Source organism: Ambystoma mexicanum, chromosome 9, assembly GCF_040938575.1.
Source record: "Ambystoma mexicanum isolate Mex_15411 chromosome 9, UKY_AmexF1_1, whole genome shotgun sequence".
Classification (NCBI taxonomy): domain Eukaryota; kingdom Metazoa; phylum Chordata; class Amphibia; order Caudata; family Ambystomatidae; genus Ambystoma; species Ambystoma mexicanum.
This window is the reverse complement of record NC_090931.1, coordinates 274,122,370-274,149,442: the sequence shown is the minus strand read 5'-3', so window position 1 is coordinate 274,149,442 and position 27,073 is coordinate 274,122,370. Positions and strand designations below refer to the sequence as shown.

Genomic DNA, 27,073 nt, shown 5'->3' with positions numbered 1-27,073 from the left:
ACTCTGCTTGCAGCAGCTGGATCTTCAAGCACTCAGATGGGTCATAGAACTATCCTGTAGGCTAGCTAGACGTCATCCTGTGTGACATCGCTGCAACGGTTGCAGAATCCCATCCACCAGAGCACGGACCCATGAATAGGGAGACAATAACCTGATGCCTTAAGTGATCTCTGCACCCACGACTCCCGGGCTTCGTCCAACGGAGCCAGAAGGCACAGCGATACCACGAATTCCTGCAGTGGTCCCCAAGTTCATCAGAGCACCAGAGACGGGTTGGTTCTCCCATTTCTATAGGATTCTATGGGCGAAAGGTCCTAGACCCATTTCCTTGCCTAGTCTCGAACGATCGTGTTCTGGCCTAGTATCCTCTCCTGGGTCTCCCCTAAGGTTACTGGACTGGGAGAAGTCTTTAAGACTTTCCTCTTGCTTTGCCTTAACTTAGAAATATTTGCTGCCACTTGTTGGCTCAACCCAACACTTCTGCAATCTTCCTAAAGAGACTCCTAGCTTACTGAAAACACATTTATTGGGACCTATAACTCTAAGGGCAACAGGCACTTTCCTTTCTGGCTAGGGAAGGACTTAAGGATAGAACCTTAATCTTAAGGTTTTGTATGGTGTTTGCTTGCTTTTTTATACTAAACCTATTAGTTCTTAAATTAACACTGTGTCCACACAACACCTTCTTTCTTCAAGATCCCCAAGATGGTCGCCGCAACTCTGACTGCTTTTTGTATACATTTGGTTGCCTAGCAACCTTCACAATGCCCTTATAGGTCTGTTGATGGAACCGGAAAGTGGAAGCAGGCCCTAGACTTAAGGCTAAATCCTGCCTGGGCCTGTCCGAGCCACAACGGGTCAGAGGGGCCCCACACGTACACCCAACTTGCATCCAGTGACAAAATCCTACTGCAGGGTAAGCAAAAAATCCCTCCCATCTCCATATGCGCACGCCCTACTGTCAGCCAACGCCGCCATAGACATTGCACCTTGTTACCTGACTTTTTGCCAGTTTGCCATCGCGTTCTTACACACCCGACATTACAACTGTCATTTCATCTGTCTTATACAGCACTGCGCTCAATCTATCATTTTATGAGGTTAGCTTCTTCACCCGCAGTAAGTTGCATCCAGTGCCAAGCACGCCATACAGAATATAACCTGTAATATGCCTCTTATGTTTGTATACTAGGATTGCTAGTTTGTGAGCACTGATCCCTAGCTTTTATTAGCTTTAACGAATACCTTCCTGCAAAGGTCACCTTTACGGAACAGAATAATCACTGAGTGACTAGCTCCCTTAGTCGTACACACGCATCTGCCCATTGTATTTTGCTGTTCACACTTCATGAGTGTTCCTGCAACGCATTGTCGCTTTACTTGTAATGTTTTTGCCAAGTGCATCCTGATCTGTGTCATGTTATCTATACCTGCTATATATAGTCACTTGTACTCTATGGTTCATAATTGTACTGTATGATTTGCTCCCCTGCCAGACACAAATGGAATCTCTCTAGCACTGTTCCTCAACCTATTGTTCCTCAGTCCACAATAGCTTAAACTGCCTCGTTCCTACAGCCTGTTTCTTAGTCTTCATGCGGACTCTACTTGACCAAGCCCCTTCATTTCTACTGACCCTAGTGTATTACAGAAAGTGCGTAGCCATGCATGCGCTATTCCCTGCTACAGCCCTCACCATAATCTGCCTCACAATCATGTACCTATCAACCTTACCGATTACTAGGACTATTCTCTTATTGCTACCTACCATGGACCTTAGCCCCATTCCTAGAACGCCACGCATCTGCTTATCTATGGCATTAAGCTTGCCATCATCAAACCTTATACCACCCACAGGATTTGTACCACCATGTATATCAATAGCTACTAAAGACATCATACCATTTGGCTTCCTACCACCTTGCCTTCAAACAAGATCTCAAGATATAGCCCAGTCCCTCACACCCCTACAAGGACTCCCACAGCCTTGTTCTCTAGTAACCCCATTACCATTGCCAACCATGCCACCTCCAAAAGAATTGTCTAGTCGCATCACACCTTAGCCTAGATTAAGCCAAGTGACTTTTACACCATTATCCAATACACCATGCTGATTAAATTACAGGAATTTCTCTGCCAGCGCATGCACTAGATATTGCCGATTTCATATCATCAGAGTACCTCGACTATATAGCAATTAGAGACATGGCTCCATGCCGCATCAGGACCTTCTCTTGCCCTTGCTATTCCTGACAAATACTCCCTCATCCGACATGACCGAGATTCCAACCTTTCAAAAGGTGGGGGTGTTGCCTTCATCTATAAAACCACACTTGGTTTAAGAATCATGGCCAATCAAACTATGCCTTCTGCAGAATTATTATCCATTAAATGACCTACCTCACCATTCAGCACCATCACCATACACCTCATTTACTGTCCCCCAGGCCCTACTACCACATTAGAAGATGATATCTTGCTCCTCTTATCGGCCAACACTAAACTTAAATCTCAAGTCATCCTTCTGGGTGACCTTAATCTGGGCTATCAGGACCCCAAAGATCTAAAAGCCTCGGTCATAGCCGACGGTATTACCGAATTAGGATTCCTACACCAAATAAGTGAACCAACTCACAATAAAGGCAGAACCCTTGATTGGTTAGCCAACCTCCACTGCATCAAACATCCTGTCCAATACACCTTGTACATGGTCAGACCATCACCTTATCTCCATCATAAAAGAAGGTATACACTCGAACCAACAGATCCTGGCCCCTCCTATGAATACCAGAAACAAACGCAATATAAAAAACTGCCTTAATTGACCTCTATAACAGCACTTTACTGAACGCCATTAATTTGAATGCACCATTAAAACGGAGCAAATCTAAACCACAGGAGCACCTTAATACATGGTACACCCCTCACCTTAGATCGCTAAGGAAATTTAAAAGAAATTTGGAAGCTCTCTGGAAAAGCATCCCTTCAACAGCCATCAAGGATAACTTCTCTCTGGCTTCCCTCAATTACAAAGAAGTCATTGTCCAAGCCAAAAAAGAAAATTATAGCGACTGCATCACCAAGGCCAACTCAAGGAACTTTTCAACATTTTGAAAGAGCTTGAATCTCCCGCCCCACCACCGGATACCTGCACCAAAGAAATTTCGTGGTGTACCAACATTCAGAGTGCACTACAAGATAAAATCACAATGCTTCAGAGTAAAATTGAATTGAAAAAAACTCCACATTTCCAACACCTCAGCCACGCCCATTTCCAATACTCTAGGCAGGAACACACATACCCAGTTCAACTTCTCCCCCATCTCCATCAAAGAGGTGATCATCATTATGAAATTAAATCTGTCTAATTGCCAGGGAGACACTTGCCCTGCTCATATCATTAAAGAGGCCGTGAAGGAGCTTACTGCCTTCATTAATGCTTCATTCAAATCTAGCACTGTCCCTAATGACCTAAAAGATGCCTGGGTACTTCCACTTCTAAAAAAAAAAAAAAGCCATCCCTCGACCCAAATAATCCCTCAAATTATAGACCCATCACCACAGTACCCTTTGTTAATTCTGGACCGAGCAGCTTACCTGCAGATCCCACATTACCTGGAATCCAACAATCTTCTCGGTCTCAGACAATCAGGATTTAGACCCAGACATGGGAAACAGCGCCGATTGACCTCAAGACCCAAATTCAAGCCCTCAAAGACAAAGGCAAACTGGTCCTGCTCCTTCTACTTGACCGGTCTGCCGCATTTGATCTTGTGAATCATAAATTCCTTTGTAACCATCTATCATCTGCCATACATTTCTCAGATGAAGCCAATGCTTGGATCCAGTAATTCCTCAATAATAGATCTATGAGGGTCTTTGCACCATCAGCCTCCGCAGAACCAACAACGGTCACATGCGGTGTTCCGCAAGGGTCTTGTGTTTCACCAACACTGTACAATGTGTTCACTAAGCCCCTTTTTGATGACATTGACTATTGGGTTATCACCTATACAAATTACGCTGATGACACCCAAATACTCATCCCCATCACAGGTGACTGACGCATACAGTAAAACACTAATATCTACCTCATTATACAAGCCTGGATGGCTAAGAATGGACTCTGTCTTAATGACGATAAAACAAGAGTTGCTCATCCTTGGGTCACCTGCTAAACTGAACAAATTAGATGAACAATTTTCTTCTTTCAACATTGACGAAAATATTATCAAAATCTCTAACGATGTAAAAATCCTAGGCATTTACATCGACTTGGCTTTAGCACTAACAAGACAAACTAATGCCATTGCGTCCTCCTCTGCCTACACCTGCAAACTCATCACTGCCTGCATATCATTCATAACACCGGCTAATTGCATCAGTATAGCTAGAGCCTTAGTCGTCTCCAAACTCGACTATTGTAAAGCACTTTGTCTAGGCACCACTCAACGGAACATAAATAAGATGCAAGTCATAAAATAATGCCATCAGGTCAGCTTTAAATATCCCCAGATCACAACATATCTCAGAAACCAGGGGTAATTTGAATTGGCTAGCTGTCAAGCAAAATGATCGCGCTCAAAACCATGTTTGTCACTCATAAATGTCTCGCCAACTTGGCACCCCAATACTTGTCCAACAGTTTCACACGCAATATACCAGCTCGTCCAACCAGAACTGCTCAGACCCACTGCATTAAGATACCCCGATTCAACTTACAAAGAGCAGGATGAATCAGCTTCCCTGTCCTAGCAGTGAAAAGCTGGAACTCACTCCCCTTTGGCTTTCGTACTTCCTCACTACTATGCTAATGTTAAATTTCTGTATTTTCGTAATCCGCTATTATCCTGTCCATTGAATTGTATATATGTATCTTTGAAAATGTAATTATGCAACTTGTAAGCCAAGCGCCCAGATGCCTCAGGTCTTGGTACGCACTACAAATAAACTAAACTACTTATTTATGCTACACATACAATTTCTTGTAAAAGTGATAAACTGCATTTAGAAGTGAAATGTGTTAGGATGGATTTTCAAAATCAACCCTTGGTGTGGATTGTGGGAGGTCACCTTATTAATGTGAACAAGGAGACAATGAGGACTAACCAAACTCAATCAAGGTAAGGCTTAGTCTCAGGTGGGCCATGAGTAGTCTAGGGCTACAATGAGTCCACACAGACCACCGCCAATAATTCAATTTCGACATGCAAGTACAAAAATATACAATGATTTATTAGGCCTTTAAAATACAAACTAAGCAAGTAAAGGTAGTTTTATTAAGAGATTTAATGGTAAAGTTCAGGTAATAAGCCTACTCAATTCCAGTCACTGGGATAGATCTCCAAAGGATTCCTTGACTGGGCCTCCACTGACCAAAGCTAGGGAAGAGTAGTTTAAAGCCTTGATTTTCTCCTAAAAAAACACGATAATGGGTTAAGCTTCTGGTAAAAACGTTATAGATGCCAATTATTATTTATAATGAAAAATTATGTATTCTTTAGTGTGTCTTTGCTCACATTTTCATTGCAAAATTGACCTTTTTCTTTCTTGATTACATTGATTTTCATGCAAATCACATTCACATTTTTCTTCAGTTGCAACATTCATGCAGCTCTTGGTTTCAAATTAACTTTTTCCTTGTAAAGTTAACAGATTATTTCAAAGTTGTACTAACTTGCATACAACTCAGAGTTTTACATTTTCATCTTGCATTCCTTGTTATTCACTGGTTCCAAAATTATATTTTCAAACAACTCACATTTTTTTAGTTTTCAGCTTTCATTCCTTATATTTAAATGTGTTTCTCTCAACACGTGTTTCCCCACAGTTTAAAAAACCGTGGTTCTTCAGGAGAGATACTAGAGTAATTTTCTTCTTTGTTTAAAACGGAATGAAGATTTCTCTATAGTTTCTCATTTATTTCCCAATGTTCAGTATACTTTTATCCAATGCATTGGGACATCTATTGCCTGTGTCTGGGTTTCATATTGAACAAGAGGATGGAAAGCAGATAGGTTTCCTTGTAGGTCTTTGAAATGATGGCATTATCTCTCAGATAGTGTTCACAATCGATGTCTGAGTACTGCCAATGGTATCACAAACTCCACATCCCAGGGTATTTACTGACGAGGCTCCATAGCACAGCGTACCGTCCTGTATCCTTGGATTTAATCTAGATCCCTCTTAAAGACCTAACCTTATGCGAAAGTGGAGAAGGGGGGGGGGTGGAGATATGTAGAAAAACAGACACGCACACAAAGACACACAGACACACACTTCTGCAGAGATCACTGCTCATATTCCTGAATCTGTTGGGGACACAGTCTTCTGTGCTTTGTCCTGTCCAGGAAGGCCCATGGGTTACTGGTGCAGAGGACACTTTCGACAAGATTAATTTCAGTCGGTCATAGTGCTTGCCAATCGGTTTAAGCTCCTTCCATCGGAATACCCAAACAAAGAAAAGATGAAGGCTTCTGCGATTCAGGTGACCTCATGACAACTCTAGGATCCGAAGAAGATGGATTGTAACCGGAGTCACCATGGACAGGCAGCAATATGTGACCTTCCAGGGATGAAGAACCAGGTCCTGCACTGCTTCCTTTGATGCAAGAAGGCTGGAAATGCAGCAGCAAGTATCTTGTTGTAAAGTTGAAGATCCTGGAGATTCCAAGATGGCGGCCGAGCTGGGCAGACGTGCGTGAGCGTAGCTCCGTCCCGCAGCTCGGGCCGCGACAAAAACAAAATAAAGCAGACGCCGAGCCCACCAAGACGCGCCTACCTTCCACGGGAGGAGGAGAAGGAGAGAATCGCCTCCGAAGCGTTCACCTCGGAAGCGACGGAGTGGAACTCAGGACCCGGCCCGGGACAGCCTTCCCGCCGAGGCCCCGACAGAGCAGAGATCCTGAGCCCGCCGAAGCGTGTGGCACCCTCGGAACAGCACCCGGACCTCCTCCGGAGAGAGTCCCAGCGGAGAGACGAGGGCCCAGGTAGAGGACCCCGCCCCGACGAGACGCTGGAGGAGCGAAGCAGGCAGATTCCGGAGACACAACAGCCCCAGGCGAGAGGAGGACTGGACGGGGGAGAGGCCGCACGGAAGAAGAGGACGACCAGGCGAGAGAAGCCGCACGCCTGACCGGCGCGGGAGATAAGATTCCAAAAGCGAGCAGCGGGGAACAGCTGAACGAGCAGTCCTTCCGGAGCCACAAAACCAGGTACGAGGCGGGGGGGGGGGGGAGAGCCGGGGACAAGCGGGGAGGGTGCCGCCCCCCCAGACACGGACAGCGAAGCCGCCCCAGTACTCCGGGGCAAGAGGCGAGGGGTGCCTCCACCCCCCCCGAAACTAAAAGGGACTGAAAATAGGAACCCGGCGCTCCCCCTTTTCCCCCAAAGAAACAGACACGGTCTCTCCCAGAAGGCACCCCCCCCGAAGGGATAGAAACAAGGAGGAAGCCCCTCCCTACTACCGCTAAATCAAACCAAGGGGGGGGGGGGCCTCACAGCCCATCGAGGGACAGACCCCCAGGCAAACTGAATACCAAAACAGTGAGACCCGAACCCGGGGGAAGAATCCACATAAGACTCAAGAAACAAGAAACGGGACATATATCAATACAACACGCAAGAAGCAGAGAGGCCCAATCAGAAACTGGGGGGAAAGCGAAGCGACAACGCTAAGAAGTGCGCCGGCAAGGGTCAATACACGTGTCCAAAGCCAGGACGAGAGTGGGGTCTCAGGCAACGGCGACAAACAAAAGCGGAGCTAAAGAGGTCCAGGATCTGACCCATATTTGGGGAATTGGAAGTGCAACACCAAAGCGAACGAGTAAACAAAAAAATAAAGGGGGAGACCCTATAGAGTGAAACGAAGACATAGATATGGCCTCAAGAGACGACATGAAATCCTGGTTTAAAGAATTTCAAGACCAGTTCATGGCCTCAACACAGTCACAATTTGACAACATGAAGGGAGAACTGAAAAAGGCAGTGCAGGAACTAAAGAAAGACATCGAATCCCTGGAAGAGAGGACGGACAACCTGGAAAGGACGGTCCAGAACTTGGACGAGGAGGCGCTCCAACAAGCAGAAGAACAAGACCGCCTTGCACGTCTAGCGTTGGAACTGGAATCACAATGTGAAGATTTGGAAAATAGATCTAGAAGATCAAATATACACATCAAAAATATGCCGGAGACAGTAGAGGAAAAAGACCTTCGCACAGCAGTACAAGTTTTTCAAGACGGTCTAAAAGAAGACCCAAATGAAGATATTCTCATCGATAGAATACACAGAGTAGGCCCACGGAGAGCAGGGGACCTCAGATCCCGCCCAAGAGATGTTCTAGTGGCCATGACACTCTACACACAAAAGGAAAAAATCCTGAGGAAGGCCCGGACGTTAGAACAAATAAGAATGAACGGCCAAGAAATTCTGCTGTTCCAGGACTTAGCACAATCCACGCTCAGAAAGAGAAGAGAAATGTTCCAGCTTACCAAAATCCTAAACGAAAAACAAATCCGTTATAAATGGACATTCCCCTTCGGCCTCTTATTCACGTGGGAAGAGAGACAACATCGAATCACGACATGCGAAGAGGGCCTCAAGATCATGGGATGCCACGAACATGAGTCAGAGCCCACAACAACGAAGGAACCCCAAAAACAACGAAGACAGCCGAAGGGATGGCAAACTGAGAAAAGAAAAACAAGACTCCAATCACGCAACCCAGAGTAAAATATGCTATCCCAGAAAAAAGAACTTTATCGCAAGATCGGAGAGAGAGGCAACTTAGGCACAGACAATCTAGCCAGGGCAGGTGCCTATCCGAAAGCGCGGCAGAGCCCCGGGACAGCCGAAGAATCTATATCACTAGCGAACAGTTACCCTGAGAAGTTAGAGGGCATGGAGCGAAGGCGCAACTCCGTAGCAACCATAGGGCCCAGGGCCCTCCTCAGGGACAAAGTTGGGGGGGGGGTGAGGGAGTTCAGGGGAAAGTTGGGAGGGGAAAAGACTTAAACACAGGTACGGATGCATACCACAGCGACCCACAGGATAGTCCCAGTAAGAAACTACAGAAACTACAGACACACACGAAAGAATGGGGCTGAAAATTCTAACATACAACATCAGAGGGCTGAAAATGCCGGTGAAGAGGAAAAAAAATGAACACTTCCTACACAGAGAGAAGTTCGACATAATTTCACTCCAAGAAACGCACATTCAGAAGAAGAGAAAGAATCAACTCCAAATAAGAGGCTACAAACAAATCATACAATCCAACGACGAGGAGAAAAAGAAAGGAGTACTCATTGCCGTCGCGAACCATCTTCAGGTCCAAATCATAGCAACATTAACGGATAAAAAAGGGCGCTTCGTCTTTGTAAAGACCCAGATAGACAATCGCAAACTAACCATCGCAACCCTATACGCCCCAAATACGGGTCAGGAAGGATTTATCAAAGACACGGTCAACAAATTGGAAAGCTTCGCGGAAGGAGAAGTGATCCTGTCAGGCGACTTCAACCTACCTTGGAACCTAACAGAAGACCTATCGAATCCTAAAAACTCCCATCAGGGTACCCCATCACCAACGCTCCAACAAGCAATGCAGAACCTGGCACTAGAGGATGTATGGAGAAGACTCAGAGGCTCAACAAAAGGATATACGTATCACTCACATGTACATGACACAAGCTCCAGGATCGACTACATATGGGCTACCGGAGCCCTGGTCGGAGAAATACAAGACATCGAAAAAGGCATAATATCACTCTCAGATCACGCACCACTATGGATCACCCTTCACAATCGGCGAAAACCAACAGGACTATGGCGCTGGACGCTGCCAAGAGAAATAATACAAGACACAGTGGCTAGAGAATCAATCAAAGAAAATATAGAGGAATATTTTGAACACAACGATACCCCAGACGTCTCCCCAAGCACCACCTGGGAAGCCTTCAAAGCAGTGATAAAAGGCCGAATAATATCGTTGAAAGCACAAAAAGATAAACTCTCATACAAATGGGAAGATGAACTGGGGAAAACACTGGAAGAAATAAGAGAAGAAATGACCAAGAACACCTACAGGAAAATAGAGCATATCGACACATTCAGAGCCAGATAGACCTGATAAGGACCAGAAGAGCCGAAACGCAACTACTGCATATAAAACACTGGTACGCGATGAAATCAAATAAAGCAGATAAACTACTAGCACGACAATTAAAGGGCAGACGGCAAGAGCAAACCGTGAAAACCCAGATGGACGAGCAACTAAGAAAACACAGACGAAAGACATCAAAGAAATATTTTGAGATTGCTACCAGAACCTGTACACCTCTCAACGCCCGAGCAAAGCAGCCCAGGAGGCATTCCTATCAGAGATAACTCTCCCAACAGTATCACAAACAGAAAAAGAGGCTCTCGACGAACCGATCACAACAGAGGACGTGGCAAAGGCAATACGGGACCTCCCGAAGAATAAAGCACCGGGCCAGACGGCTTCGCCGCAGTGTTCTATAAAACATACGCAGAAATCTTAACTCCATATTTAACCACTCTATTCAACACTTTCAAGGCAACGAACAACATCGCCGCGTCCATGAGCGAAGCAAATATACTAGTCTTCCACAAAAAGGGGAAGGATCCAGAAAAACCAGGCTCATACCGCCCGATTGCCCTAATCAATGTCAATGCCAAACTCTATACAAAGGTCCTCGCCAACAGACTAGCTCCCCTGCTCTCCAAATTAATTCACAAGAACAATCGGGATTCATCCCAAACAGGAAAACCCACGACAATATTAGACGAATAGTACACCTCATAGAGAAGACGGGAATCATTGAAATCCCCTTGGCAATTATCTCGTTAGACGCCGAAAAAGCATTCGACCGGGTAGAATGGACAATGCTATTTGCTACACTACGGAAAATGGCCATGGGAAAGGACTTCATAAACATGATTCGGCCAATTACAACTCTCCGATTGCCAGGATTGCAGTTAACAGGGAACTATCGGAGCCAATCAGAATAGGAAGGGGCACAAAACAAGGGTGCCCCCTGTCATCCCTACTATACGCAATCTTCCTAGAACCCCTCTTAGCAAAGATCAGAGCGGCCCATGACGTAAGGGGCATAGAAATGGGAGGACATATGCACAAGACAGCGGCATATGCAGACGATATGTTGATGACTGTGGCGGACCCAAGAAACACGCTCCCCCCCTCATCCAGCAGATAGACAACTTTGGGAAGATCTTGGGGCTGAAAATAAATAAGCAGAAATCGTCGGTTATGGCCTTGGCAGGAGACAAAGAAGAAATATAAAAGACGACTAGAGACCTACAACTGCAAACGGCCGAAGGAGGAGTGAAATATCTGGGAGTAACGTCAACACCACAGATCAAAAACCTCTACAAAGGGAACTACCCCAAACTCTTAGAAGATGTAAAAAGCGATTTAAACAGATGGAACCCGCTGTCAATCTCATGGTGGGGCAGAATAACAGTCATCAAAATGACCATCCTAACCAGACTGCTGTACCATTTCCAAGCCCTCCCTATCCGGATTCCGCTGGCATTTAAGACACTCTCCAAAACAATCACCAAATACATATGGCAAAATAAAACACCGAGATTGTCGCAACAGGCGCTTACAGCACGCAAACTAGATGGAGGTATGGCACGCCCCCACTTTAAGAAGTACTACGCGGCGGCACAACTTTGGGTCATACAGGAATGGATCACAGACACCTCAGAGAAATGGTGGGAGGCACAGGATAAAGCAGTCGCAAGATCAAATCTGCACCACCTCCTATGGAGGAAACCCGAACATCAACATCGAAACATCAAACTAAGCCAAGTCATGAGTACCACCATGGAAGTATGGAACAGAGCAACCAAGAAGGGAATCCTCATGATAGATCCCGCACCTTTTATACTAATTTTCGATAACCCAGACTTCCCCCCCCAGGAATGGTTAAAGGATCGTTTCAAAAATGGCGCAAAGCGGACTGTACAAAAGTGGGAGATATGCAGGAGGGACATCAGATCAGGACCTTCATAGAATGCCAGGAACTGCTGGGCCTCACGGATAGGTACAGATACCAGTACGAGCAGCTCCACCATTGGCTCACAACGCCAAGAATAACAAAGGCACTGTCAAGGGACCTCACCCCATTCGAGACATATATGATGACTCAAACGGGTGAAAAGAAATTTGTCTCCTCTCTCTACAAGTTCTTGAATGCCCAAGAAGAAAACATGACCTGGCAGTACATGAAAAAGTGGGAAAAAAACTATAGGGAAACAAATAACGAGGGATCAATGGACTTACACTTGGCAAATAATCCCGAAATGGACAAGGGCGATACAAACGAGGGAAGTCTGGACCAAAGTGATGATTCAATGGCACTATACGGCGGAGAGAATCCACAAAATGTTCCCAACACCACAAGGGAAATGCTGGAGGGGGTGTGATTCCTTGGGAAATTGGAGACACATATGGTGGGACTGTAAGGAACTGCAACAATACTGGGGGGATGTGAAAACTCAGATGCAGGGAATCTTCAAGGGTACGGCTAACCTAGGAGAAGAAGTATGGATGTGCGGCATGTGGGCCCCTCCCCCCCTCCCCCCGAGACAAATCCCTCACAAGAACTCAAAAACGAAACTTTATGGGCTTCCTCATTGCAGCGTGGCTAGCCATAGCACAAAAATGGAAACAAAAGTCTCCTCCAACCACACAGGAGTAGCTACACAGGTTCTGGACCTACGTAGCAATGGAGAGGATTACATATAATAATATTTAAGGAGACAGAGTTTCGCCACAGATTGGGGCGACGCCATAGACTTCCTGCAAAGCGATTACATGCTGCAACGGTGTCCCCACAATATCCTTATTCTAGACTTGTTCACAGGCTAAGAGAAACGCATCAAAGGGTCGCTGGGTCAATGGAAAGACATTAAAACCGGTGGGAGGGAGGTGGGTGAGGAGGGTTGAAGGGGACAATGTTGAGTCCCGATGTACATGTTTGAAGAAATGCAAATAAAAATATTTTGAAAAGAAAACGTTGAAGATCCTCCAAGTTCCAAGGGTGCACTTGGAATGGCAATGGCTGCAGCGAGGTAGCACAGGAGAGAGCTGGTCAGCTCGCTGGTTGGGCCAGGGACACTTCAGAAGGCTCAGAAAGCAGATCCTCAAGCAGGGGGTTGGGGACCGCTTGTTCCCACAGGTCAGAGGTCAAAGCACAAACGAGCGTCTTCTTGTGATCAGGCAGAGGAGCAGGGCTTCACAGGGACTTTACTGGAGTTGGTGCTGGTCCGCTGCATGGGTTGTCCTCTGGTCATCAACAGGCTACTCTTCTTCGTGGAGGTCTTGGCTCCAATGATGATCTGAAGAATAGCTGCAGAAGTCCTCCTTTTATCCTAGACATGGGCTGGAAGCTCACACAGTTCCACCAATGTTAAGGATCTGCAAAATTAAAAACAAGCAGTGGCTATCCAATCATTGATAGCTATACACCACCACATCTGCAAAACAGACATTCAGGCACCTGGATGTGCACTGGGACCAGATAGTCCCAACCCTCACATCCGGGTTCACACACAAACCGCACACTATAGCTGCGAAAGCAGAAACTTTCCTCTGAAAAGGGCATTCCATATATGGTATTTCCTGACCTAAGAAGGCCAAAGAGTAATATGGTCAATGGAAAAACAAAACCCTTAGGGCATGGCCATCTTAGGGTGCTAGTCACACGAGCCATTTGTGGTAAACGAAAAAGTTGTGGGATTCTGTGTTATTGGAGCAAGACTGCGGTTAGTTAAATCGGCTGGTGTAAAATGTACTGTAACTTTGCAACTCAGAGTTTCATCGGGTAACGCGATCAATTATTCGGTAGGGACTAATTTTCCATGCCTCTGGAAGCAGATCCAACAGCTGATGTGTATGGGATTAACGTTTTTGACTCTACAGGAATGCACAGAAGGGGTGTGAGAATGCTGTTTCATAAATTGGTGAAGGAACATTAACAAAAGGCAGAGATAGGACAACAAAGTATAAGTTAAACTGATCAAACATGTAACCTAATCTACAGAATGTTAGTTTAAATACATATTTAAATTAAAGACACACCGCTACACAAATACCTTAAATGAACTAGGAGTTGGAACAAACTAAATAGAAATAACTTCAAAGTTATTGTAGTTGGGCAAGTGGAGATATGTTCAAATTGGCAAATTTGCAAGCTTTGGAAACTGATAACCTGGATTCTTCTAACGGCTTCATAAACTCAGCAAATAATTGCAGGAGTCTGGGTAATGTAGTATTTCCAAGTGCGGTAAACTGCAAATATGTGAAATGCAAATATTTCCATCAAGCCCTATCCTGCACAGGTTAACTGTCGACCCGCTAGTCATAACACCCCACTTTCTGTAATGCTGTCTTAACTAGACAACCCACAATCCTTAATTATTTATAATTACAGCAATAACATGTTTTTTTCTATAAAGGGGTTAATTGATTTTACACATTTCTAGCGTTCCAATAATTTAGCCTTGAAAGCGCCAAAGGATATTACCACTACATCCCTCACTACATCCAACTCGCTCTTCCAAAATACCTTCCTTCTCAAGCCCTTTGATCAGCTACCTCAACTCTGAGGGTAAAAACGCTTCCACAGGCAGAGAGTAGGGGTAGCTCTCTCCTCTGCAGGTGCCTCCTTCTGGAATGGCCTCCTTGCCCCTCTCAAACTCAAGCCGGATCACCTGAAGCTCCGGAAGCAGCTCAGGGCCTTCCTTTTCTCCTCAGCTTTCTCTCTGTCTCCCCTGCTGACCTACCCGTCTGCTGCGACGACTGGTTGCTTGGCTACCTTCAGAGCCTCACTGGGTACACCAGGCTCCTCCATGATCAGTCTCGCCTGCACTGCTTCTGGGCCTCTTGCACGTTGATGGGGCAGTAACTGTAACCTCGGCAGTTCCCTGCCTCCTTGCACTTACCCAGAGCCGCCATGCTGCCCTAGTTGCACTTACTCAGAGCAATGATGCCTGTTGCACTCCCCCCTCTTTTCCCCTCCCCCTGGCACATCCCCCTTCCCTTCCCCTTGTGCATTGCATTGTCGCACTTGCGCGATCTGAATGACAAGGCCTAGTAAGATTGTTTGTCTTGTCCTCCCTCTGTCCTCGCTTCTGTGTCTTGTTGCACCTAGAAACATTTGAGTACAGGCGTGTTATAAAAGACATACATACCAACCAGGCCTTAACTTCAGGAGATTTTTCCCTGAATGAAGGAAAGTTATATGAGGTCGCAAAACATGCTCGAAGCATGAACAAGTTCAACTCATTTTAAATACATGGGCACCAAGGGCAAAAAAAGGAGCTCTATTGCAAAAGAGGCACCCCCTTTCAATTTCCATCAGCCATGAAGAGGACCACAATCTAGCAAAGAGATGTGCTGAGTCAGTCACTTTCCTCTAAAACTAGTGCAATACCGGTGGTTATCGTCCACAATCAGAGCAATCAAATTGGCTCACATATTTATGTCAGATGCCAATAGTTAATGAAACACCTGCTTGATTAAGTATGGTGAATGATCAGTTTTTTCCCTCAGACTCTGGTAGCTAGATGCCATATTATATCCAAGCAAGACAGGTAATTTCAGTTTTGTTCCTGCCACATCCTCACAAATTAAAAACAGAATACCTTAACAGTTGTACATCTTAATATATAAACTATAACAAATAAATGGAGAATTCAACCAGGAAAACCATCATGAGAAATATGTACTCACATAGAGCAAGAGCTTTGGGTCTCCGTGAATGAGCTTCACCATGGACAAAAGCAAGTATTTATAACTTCTTGTTTCCAGATCCGTTGGCTTCTCCCCTTTAAACTTAAGACTTGTCGTCATTTTCTCTTTGAAAGTAAGACTCTGAGGAAAAATCCCAGCACTCTGTCAGTACAAGGAATTATATAAATTGAACAGGATTATTAAAGGCCATTGAACACAATGCATTAATACAGCTTTGCAAGTAAATCATGCACCTATTGTCTAAACATACTTGAACAATACATTCACAGGATTTGATTACATATTAAAAGTAATATATTTAAAATCTTCCAATATTAATATTAGCTAGCATTGAATTACCTAAAACATGAAATTAAAGTGTGCAACAACAAATAGCAGATACACTTTTCAACAAAAGCTTAATAAAAAAGCAAATATTTCCAAGGGTTTAGACTAACTGTTCTGTTATTTTTAGTTTTTGGTGCATACTGAACTACACTGCACAACCATGTTACTTCGAGGTCTGAATGTTTGGTCGGTATTTCAAAGACCTTTATAACCTTCTCTGACAAATGGTCATACATGTACTAGTCAACTGACTTGGGTCAATCAGCATGAGATATAAGGCTTTTCAGCTAGGTTTTAAAAGATTAAATGTTTTGTAAATTCCCTCACAAACGGCAATGGGAATCCTAATTTGCAAATCGGTTTTTAAAATAAATATGTAGGACATCCAAAAACAATGGTCCTTCTAGATAAATATACATGAATATTCATCTTGAGGAATAAGGAGCACTTATGTCAACTGCGTGTTTATTTCAGAGCCTAAAAGCATCCATAAAATTACACTTCTAAACACAATATAAGGATTTTTTTTAAAGTATTTATGTACATTAAAACATTAAAGTCCAACTTCAAAGAACCCAACTCTATAGATACAATATGTATGTACCCATTTCACTTAATCAGAAAGTAAACATTACAAAAATTCAAAAAAACATTAATTCAAGTGGTATAGAACAATTATAAAAAAGATAACAATTACAAGCAGTTAATAATGGATTTTCAGAACGAGCCCTGTGGAAGGGTTCTGAGAGGCCACCGTAGTTAAACAGGGTATGAGACACTTGAATTGACTGGGGCATCCCATTCCGGTATCGTTCATGGGTTATTTTAAGGCTCTCTGAATTATTCTCTAGGTCATGTGCCTGGGGATAATAACACGGCAACAGCTTATTATCCCCAGGCACATGACCTGGAGAATCATGATGCAACACCATTACTTCCCATACCTCTGCTGTTTGTCAGGGCCCACCTGGCTTGCCTCAGTTTCATCTGGCTGACTGCACAACCTCTCCCCCACCGCCCCCCCACCCCAATCAAGCTGTTAGGTTCCGTCTGGTTTGGTTTCTGCGTCTTCCTGGGGTCTTCACCATTTTCATTCCTCGCTGGTTGGTCTCACCTTCACTTGAAGGTGAACATTGTTCTTTTGGTTGATCTGTCATTCAGGGTTCAAATCCATGTGTGACCAGAGTATGTTATTCTACCTGGCACAGAAGACCTTTACTCACTTGGTTGCTATACTGATCCTGAGCCATGTTTTCAGGAACTGCCACCACAAGTACTTACAGTAGGCCCTGGGCGAGTGGCTTATGTCTTAACTAACTCTCCTAAAACTATTTTAAAGTGCCCTGGAAGCTAACATGCACATTTATCCTAGTTCCTTATTGGGGTTTTGCCGTTTTAGACCGAACAGCTGGAATTTAAGCATGCGCCACTAATTTCCATATATGTTTAAAGTTCTATATTACGCTCCGGCCCACGGAAATGTCCTGCTACTATGTTTCACTCTTGGTTACTTTTGTACTGTATTTTTAGGAGTGTATGGTCCTGATGCTGGAAGACTAATCTAACCCTAACATTTGGTGTTCCTCTGGGCTTGGGTGCTAAAGAATTAGCTGCCTTGTCCACTCCTGATGCTGTATTTAATGAATGCTGTGCATTTGTATCATTTATGTTACTAGATACTAAAGGTATAATTTGTCACTGATATTTGAGTGGCGTTTTGAGTTGTGATCAGGACTTCATAAAAGGTTATTGTCTAGGGTTATCTTTTCTTCCCACCCCTTAGCCTATATGTATAATGCATACCACGAGGGAGTGGACATTTAGTATAAGGAGTGGGTAGGATCTTCACTGCCCATTACTGTTTTAATATAGGATTATTGCAAAGCCCTTTGGTAAGTGCTGTGCAACCATCTAACCGAATGGTAGAAGAGTAGGTCACCCAAAAGGAAAGATCAAACTCCCTTATGAAAGACAGAGCAGTCGGGCTTAACCTCAGGAGGGAGGAAGGAAGGAAGGAAGGAAGGCTGGCTAGCAGGGAGGTACAAATATTCCCACTAATGTGTCAGGGTTAAGACTGTCGGAAGATAGTAGGAAGCCCTCTCAACCTGGGTTAGGGTTCCAACCAGAGCCGGACCTACCCCTGTGATGGGGTAAGGGGGTTGAGAGGTACCCCAGTCCCTGACTTGATTCAATTGTTTAATGTGGTGTAAAAGCATTGATACCACTGTCCCTTCCTTAAAACAGATGAGCTAAGCAAGGGATGCAAAGCAAAAAGGTGTTACTTATCTTCAAAAGTCAGGATAAGAATCAAGCAATAGCAAAAAGTTGGGAGATTCCAATGATGTCAATGGAGGGAAAGCTGAAAAAAGGAAATCTTTCCTTACACTGACAAATACTGTAGATTTGGAAACTAGGCACTATCACAACGGCATGTAAATATTTAATATTAAAATACAAGTTCATTATTTAAATGTTAACATAAACTAGCAAGATACACACCCAGGGAAGATGCCATGAATGAACAAACATTCCTTAACAAGTGTGGGAAGACTGGCAATTTCCTGAATTGCGTGTACAATTCTACATGTGGGGGGGGGGAGCCCAACACATTTGCTCGGTTAAAAACATGAATTTATAATAACCTTCGAAAACATTTTCCAAGTTTTAAATGTTACAAAATGTGAAGAGTTGGCAGTTAAAGATTAAAAAAAATCCACGGGGTACAGTATCTTTAATGTTATTTTATACATATAAATGAAGATTTTAAAATGTGCTGTGGGATACAGTTTGAAGAATAACTCCTAGCATTCAAATCAACTAAACAACTGTTTCAGTAAGCTAGTACTGCAATATGCATCAGTAACACTTGCCAACCACTGTCAACTTCTTTTAAAACTTTTTTTTTTAAATTATACTTTATTGTATCAACTTGGAATTTTGCCATCACATTTTATTTCAATGTTAGGGAAAGATGTTAGCTCAGTTGACTATTCTATTCATTTGAAATCGTCTCCATATTTATATTAGGTCTACGCTCATTACATTGATTCAATAACAGACTTTTCTGCAATATATTTTCTCATTAACTCTTTACTATTTTAGCTATGTAATAAGTGTAGCTTTTTAAATAAATTAAAGATGCATTAATATATGACTAAACTGAAATGGGGTCCATCAGCACTCACTGAAATTTTAATCATCAAAGTGCATTGTAGGCAATATTTGATGAGTATCTTGTAAACCATGAGAGATAACAACAGGAACTAATACAGCCAACTATAAACTATGACATTTCTGACACTGCTTCTTTCTTCCCACAGTAAAAGATGAAAATAGTTTACCGGAAAAATAAGGGAATCATCCTGAATATTTTGCTTAAAATATTCCCTGATGTTTTCCAAATCAAACATTTAGAGTCAATTTAGAACTTTTTTCCTCTACAAGAGTATGCCAATATGCTACTTAAAGTTGTTGTTTAGCTGTAAAGAAATCTACACTTTCATTGATTTTATGTTTCATGGGAATCTGATCATTTTGCTAGCACGCATACCTACTTTAAACAAATGTACCATACTCGCCCATTTCCAGTCTCTTCACCTCCACAGGTGCACAAAGTAGAACTGATCCACCTTTTAGCATGATAATCAACTACTCAGTGTAGATATCCATATAGCAAGCCACTCAAGGCAGCCAAATAAAAGCATATAAACGTCAAAGTATTGTGAGAACCTGGCTTCCGAACAGATTTTTCTTTTCACTTTTAACCAGTATTTTCTTGCTTTCACAAAATACATTTCAGGGATATGTTAGGTGGAGTTTGCAGAAAGCTAAATGGCCAGTGATGTGGTCTTGAAACACACTGCACGTAGTGGGTGGAGTCATGAGGTCTGCATGTGGCAGACATCCGGCATGCATAGTTTATAAGTGGGTAGCAATATTATTCTAGTTAGAACCCGGTAAGATGGGTCCGCGGGTTAAACGCATGTTGCCGTGATCTGAAGGTCTCATGTTCATATCCCAGCAAGGCCAACTCAGCCTTTCATCCTTTCGAGGTTGATAAATGAGTACCAATTTTGATCTTCAACATCTATATGGCTACCCTGGCACGTGTGATTGCCACCCTCACCACTAATTTCCAGTGTTACGCAGATGACACGCAGCTATCCTTCTGGCTTTCCTCAGCCTTTTCCTCCTCCTCACTTATATCCGACTGTCCGCCATTCAATCATGGTGTTCTGCAAACAACCTCTACCTTAACGCCAGCAAAACAGATCATTTGCATTGGGACCCCTGCTCGTACTTTCCCACTCTCACTCTGGCCGGCCTCCCTTGGCCCCGCGCCCAACCCCACCTACGAGGCCAAAAACCTTGGGGTCATCTTTGACTCCACTCTCTCCTCTCACATTTCTGACATCTCTAAAAAGTCTAACTATCAACTACAACTCCTCAGAGGCACTCTACCTTTTCTCACCTTCCCCTAGCGTTTCACTATCTCCAAAGCCCTGGTTCTTTCTAGGCTGGACTATTGCAACAGCCTCTTCCTCTGCAACTCATCAGAGCAGAACCGTAAGAGTTATCCTTGGCCTCAAGCCCAGGAACCGCACCTCTCTGGTGCTGAAATCCCTTCACTGGCTCCCCGTGACTGCAAGGATCAAATTTCAGACCCTCTGCATTGTGGGGCTGGGGACCTACTTACCTGCGACATTGCCTACCTAAATACTGTCCCTCGCGAGCCCTGCGCTCATCTACCTGCAACCTTCTGCGAGTGAGCCGGTTCTCTAAGCAGAGATTTGGAGGCAGATCCTTATTCTCACCAGGTGCCTCCCTCAGGAATAGCCTTCCTGCCAACCTTCGTCTTGAGCCCGAACTTCTTAAGTTCCAGAAACTCAAGACCTCCCACTTCTCCTCCTCCTTACCCTGCTGACTTGCTCTCTGCTCTTCCCATTTCCCCCTCCTCCTCCATACAGCTTGCAGACTGGCCACCTGGTGTACCTCAGTCTCACAGGTCCTCGACACCTACTCTAGTCCTCTCTGCACTTGCCTCAGAGCCCTGCACCCCTTCTCCCTCACTGCACTTGTGAATAAACCCTTAAGTGCTTCGCTCTCCGCACTTACCCTAGTCTTTACTGATTGGGTGCACTTGATCCTACCCCCTTGCTTGACCTTCCTGCACTTGTACGATCGGAAATGCATCTCTGCCTGAAGATAGTCTGTCTGTTCTCCCTTGTCTTCACCCTTAATGTGCACTTGACAAAAAACCAGAATCCCTGTCAGGCCTATTTGCTGTATCTGAACTGTTAAATGTATCTTACTCACTTACTCTGCCTGTGCAGACCGTTATAGTCAGAGAAATTCAAGTGCTCCAAGTTGTTTTTCCCCATGCTCCCACCCGCCTTGAGCGCTTTGAAACACTTCCTGTGCATAGGCGCTTTATAAACATTACCATGCCATAGGGTAATATCAGTAATGAATGTAAATATATTCTGATAAAGTGCTGTATAAAAAACAAATTATTATTCTTTCCACCTCTTATAGGGTTTCAGGTTATGAGTGATTTATGGATTTATGTGCAGCCTGCGAGAGAGCATACTCTAGCTGATAGGTTGTACAAAAGATAATTTTGTGTCAAGGATTTTTTGTGAATTAGCAGCAGACAACATCCATCATTTTAGTTCTAATACGTCAAATACTTCTTTTCCAGCCTTTGAGAATCTAAAATGGAGGAAATGTGACACCTCGCAGTGTAGAAAGTATGCCATTGGACTCCTTTCATCTATAAAGCAACAGCATAGATTATCACATCTTTCCACGAATGAAAAAAAGAAAAGCCATCTTTGAAATATAAAACAAGGGTGAGGTCAGCATCATCTTTTCGCAGAAAGCTTTTGTGGTGTAAAACTGGAACACTGTGGCAATGCACCACTTCAATTTCCCCTGCAGACATTAGGCAAGATGCTGTCTGGATCAGCACTCTCCCTGCTCACTCCCAATCTACCTAGGCAGTGAGATTTCCTGTTGACACCGGTACATGGAAACTCAGCCTGGTGACATGTTGAATTTCAATAGCCAAATGTTATTTCTTTGTTCAAATAAGGTCCATGTACCCCATGTATGTTTGGCATTTTTGTGTCCACCCTCTGTGTCTAAAAGAACCAAGCAGCAAACAGAAAGGCCATCTATACATAAAACTAATCAGACAAAAATAGCATGTCCTTTACTGCCACTAGAAAACAGATGTTCCAAGTTTTGTTTCTCGTCTCGAGCAGGCCAGATGTTACCTCTGAACTCAGCCTGAATACATGTTAGAGTAATGCTTTTATTTGCTTAAGTATGGGTCTATGTACCCATGCATGTGTGGACATTTGGAGTCCAGCCACTACACCGAACCAAGTTTTAAAATGGCTTTGCAGTAATTAAATGAGCTTGGCATTTTACAGGAACAACATAAAATAGGGTATGACTCAATTAGCACGTTTATTAAAAGGATGTAAACTCTTCAAATGGGTCTATGCTGTTAAAACATTTGTCAAGATCAATTCTCTCCTGAATACGTGTGTTAGCCCCTTAAAAAATCTGGCCTCTGTGCACCATTCTCCACTGAGCCAAAAGTGAAGCAGTGCTTGATAAACTTTAAAACACTATCCAACACTCCTCCTACCCCCAACTTCTTCCCCCCCTGTCACTAGTGGTGATTATCTTTCATATTACAAAACTAACCATGCTGCTCCGACCCAATCTTCCAAACCTGAATATTCAAATTCCTCATTACCTGAAATTATTTTATTTTTAAGCAAAGGCAGAACCACCAATTTTGTAACCAATGATCTGTGCACCAAAATACTCTACCCATACCACACCCCCAACTAACGCTCGCTATTCATGCGTGTTACCATGACATTTTAAAACCAGTCCAGCGAAAGGGCTCAGAGAGGCCACCCGGGTAAATGGCACTCTAGCCAAACTAGCCAGGGTAAAGTTAACTAAGCCGTAAGGCAGGCTTCAGGAGACCTGGTGGAGGTGTTATAGAACAATTCACCACATACAAAGCACTCAAATAAAAAAAGGCAACACAGGAGTACAAAAATATACTTATTTATTAGACCTTAAACTTTAAGCAGCAAAAGTAGAAGTCAAGCATAACACACACATACACCCATCTAGATTGTTGATTGAATGTAAGATTACCCACACTTTGCAATTAAAAACAGTGAAAGCAGTTCAAATCAATGAAACAAGAAAAAGCAGTAATGTGAGAAACAATGCCTTTAACACAATAACCATAAAACCTTGCTTTATAGGTATAAGGCCCTGTTAGTTCCAGCAGTCCTACCCTACCAGATATACAGACCTAGTGCCTTTGAGTCAAAGTTACAGGTTAGTACCTGAGTAGGGAGCAGGCAATCTCTAAAGTCCCCCCAGAACAAGCTCTGGCTAAGGCAATAGGTTGTACACAATTATGGAATCAAAGCACCTTTGGAGTTACGAAGGGAAGTCAAAATGTGTACTGGTATTCTTTACAACTCCACCACACTAGGAATTACACTGGGATGTGGGATCCTTAATCAGAAGCCCACCGATCATATCACAACCTGGTACGGGAGAGTTAGAGAGTGAACCTTGTGCCCATAAACAATCCCTATGGTAGGAGGGCACGAAAACCGGTATGCCGGCTCATGCCCCCCTTTCCCTGATTTGCCAAGTGACTACCCCCTAGGATACTCTTAATCACTGGGTCCATTTCTGTCTTTTGTCCAGTCAGTTGAGGTCCAAGTTTTGCAGGTGCGTTGGCGGGGAAACTGTCTGGTTTAGTTTGGGCTAGAACACGGTTCCGTGCTCTGGTTGGACAGTTCCAAAACCTAGCAGGACAACCCAGGCACTTCAAGGCAGCAGACAACATGCCCCACGAGGAGAACGGACACCCAATACATGAGAAGAGCAGCAGCGAAGTACACCCCAATCTGGGCGAGGCAGGCAAGATATGTGGCAGCAGAGGGTCTTCAGCCCCAAGTTGTCAACCTGCCGAGTGACCTTTGCAGAGGCTGGATAGCCCACATGATGATCCAGGGGCACCTCAGACGGCTTCTGCTGGACTTCTCATACAAGGGTTTGGACTAGTTGGTCCCACCAATCCAAGGGTTAAAGCACTGATGAGGGTCTTGTATGATTGCAGGAAGAGAGGCAGGGCTTCACCAGTACTTGGCTTTGGCTATTCTTGTTGTCCCCCCACATATGTCTTCTAGCTCTTTAGTGTGGTCTTCTCTTTTGGGTATTTGCTCCTGGGGTCAATCCGAGAAATGGCTGCATGAGTCCTCCTCTTCAATATTCTGTCAGTAGCCAAGTGGTGGGGGGTGACCTGCACATTCAAACAGTTATGGGTAGTCCAAACGGGACTGCAACAAAAAACAGTGCCCGCAATAGACATCCCCTGGCTTGAGTGTGGATTGGGACCAGACAAAACCAACAGTTTCCAGCATGGTCACAACACATTCTCACTTTGCCCAGCAATCCAAGCTGGATCTTGCAAGTGTATGCCATATATTGCCTTTCATGACCTAGGGAGGGCAGGAATAAAGCCACATAAGATGGCCAAAGGACAGGATGAAAACCACATGGAATGCCCATTTTGAGTACATGGTACTCAATGATATTCTGCAGTAAACTAATAAATGAACGGGGGTACACTGATGAAGAGTAGAGCTGTGTTCACTGCTACCAGCCCATCCTAGACACATTTAAAAGGGAACAAATTGTACTAATTAAAAAGAAAAAGGGATATAAAGTACCCAAGAAGTACTTCGCTGTAAGGTGGTTATTAATATTAGGGCAGGTGACAGTCATGACCCTCTAAGAGGGGAGCAGGGACCTCCCTCAACCTGGGGTGTTCAGCTTAACGGGTCATTGCCAGAGATTGACCTATCCCAGAGGTGTAGTGAGGTAGTTGGAAGGGACACCGGTCCCCGGGCTTCCCTGCATGCATATGAAACCGTTGATGCCACAGTCATATATGGAATACCCATCAGCCTTTATCCTGGCAAGTTTTCTTCTCTTTGTATTGCAGAACTGCTACTCCCAGACGCACCCAATCATCAGCTAGTGAAACCCACACCGGAACTGCTGAAACAACCTCGTGGCCCTGGAGAGACAGACTAAAGATTAGCTTTCAAAGATGCAGAAACTTCAACTCTTCACGAGCAAGCAGGCTACAAAGGAGGGTGGCAATGAAAACTCATCTGCAGTACAAGCCAGGCACGGCAAACACAAACTGTTCTTACCAGCCACACTACCAGAGACTAAAAATAAGGGCTGGGGCAAACCAGATTTTGAAGCCTTTGAAAATTGGTCCTAATCTTAGGGGAACAGAACAAGGAGTAATTAGACTGGAGAGGGCGTCCAGAGAGACAATGGGAACCAAGAGGAACAGCATAGTGTAGGCTGGGCTATAAAAACCCAGCCAGTCCAGACCGGAGTGAAAAGTGTTTGGGTGAGGTTGGGAGTGGAGTGGTTGGACCAAGAGTTGGAGAATAGTGGGGGAGAAACTATCGGCGTTTAGTGCAGCTAAGGTGCGTGTGATGGAAAGTCTGGTCAACTGTGTCTGTGAGAAAGGTGCAAGGTAGAGGAGCGAGAGTGAGTGAGAAGTAGGAGACTGAGGATCAGCTAGCACAGAGGTGTGTAGCTGACAGAGTGGGGTAGCTGAGTAGTGGAAGCAAGTCGGATAGAGAGAGGGCAAAGTTGGTTGGTGGAGACAGTAAGGTAGAGTGAGAGGGAGAGTTAAGGTGGAGAATGAGAGGGAGCTTAGAGAGTGAGTTAAAATCAGGGCTCAGATGGAGAGAGGTAGATATAAGAGAGGGGGCAGAGTATGGGGGCAGAGTATATAGCGAGGAAGTGAGAAGTGGACAGTGGGGAGACCAGTGAGAGGAGAAAGGAGGTATGAAGGGGGGGGGGGGGGGGGGAGACAGGCGAGTGGCACGACCGTGTGATGTGGTGAGGGGGGAATAGCTATGGGGCAACTTGTTTGTCTTGGAAGCAAGACAACGCAGCGAAACAGGTTTGAACTCCGATCCCACACTTAGAAACCAATCTCTGGTATTAAGCTTGTTAAAAAAGAACAATTATAATGTCTGCCATCTAGAGGGGAAAATCAGAAGACCCCGAAAGCTTAAACCACCTATAACAATAACAAAGGGGATAGGTGGAAGTACATGTCGAGGGAAGCAGATCGAAAGGGAACAATACAAGCGAGAAGGGAGCCAACAGGAGATGTGTGCTACTGTAACATAATACAGGAATCTCACACAGGGACATAGTCTCTCACTCCCCCCCCCCCACTGGCAACCTTATGGGCTGACCAGTGCCCCCATAAGATTCCAGTTAAGCAAGATAAGCAAAAGACTTTACTTGCCTCCAAAAGTCAATACAGGATTCAAGCCATAGCAATGAGCTGGGGTTTTCAAGGAGGTTAATGGAAGGAAAGCTGCAAAAAAGAAAAATAATCTTTCCCAACAGTGCGTATGTTAACTAACTTCATACACCCCTCACATTCCATTTCAAACACGCAGGCAAAAACACTAGGCGCAGATTTAGTCCCTCATAACACCACATACAGAGTTTCTGCCTATAGCATATTGCAAAAATGACTGCCTTTTGACTGCCTCTTAATATTGTAATTACTGTATCAATATTACATTGCAAGAGGATAGTTACCAGAAATCCAGTGGGTGGCCTAGCACTTAAATACAAAATAAAACAAAGAAGGGGAGGAATTAGGTTTTCTCGATTGAGAAATCAGCCTACATTTTCCATTTCACATTGGCAACATTAACAGAAGTTGGACGTGCTATAATTTATTACTGGATGCAGTCCATGCCAACTTGTACCAAAACTACAAGAAAATGAGAAACAGGGCTAGGCAATGGCAGCACAGCTGTCACGATAATATAC

The 27,073-nt window shown here is 44.2% G+C and overlaps 1 protein-coding gene across 9 annotated transcripts in view; it reads right to left on the bottom strand.

Moving 5' to 3' along the window:
- The window catches only part of NF1 (neurofibromin 1), a 3,279,657-nt gene that overhangs the window by 2,367,331 nt on the left and 885,253 nt on the right, over window positions 1–27,073 (bottom strand). For 7 of the 9 annotated variants that reach the window (XM_069614617.1, XM_069614618.1, XM_069614621.1 and 4 more), the window contains exon 13: window positions 15,788–15,949. In XM_069614617.1, the coding sequence (XP_069470718.1) occupies window positions 15,788–15,949 (162 nt within the window). The remainder of the gene's footprint in view (window positions 1–15,787; window positions 15,950–27,073) is intronic. The other 2 variants (XM_069614619.1, XM_069614620.1) reach the window with 1 other exon arrangement.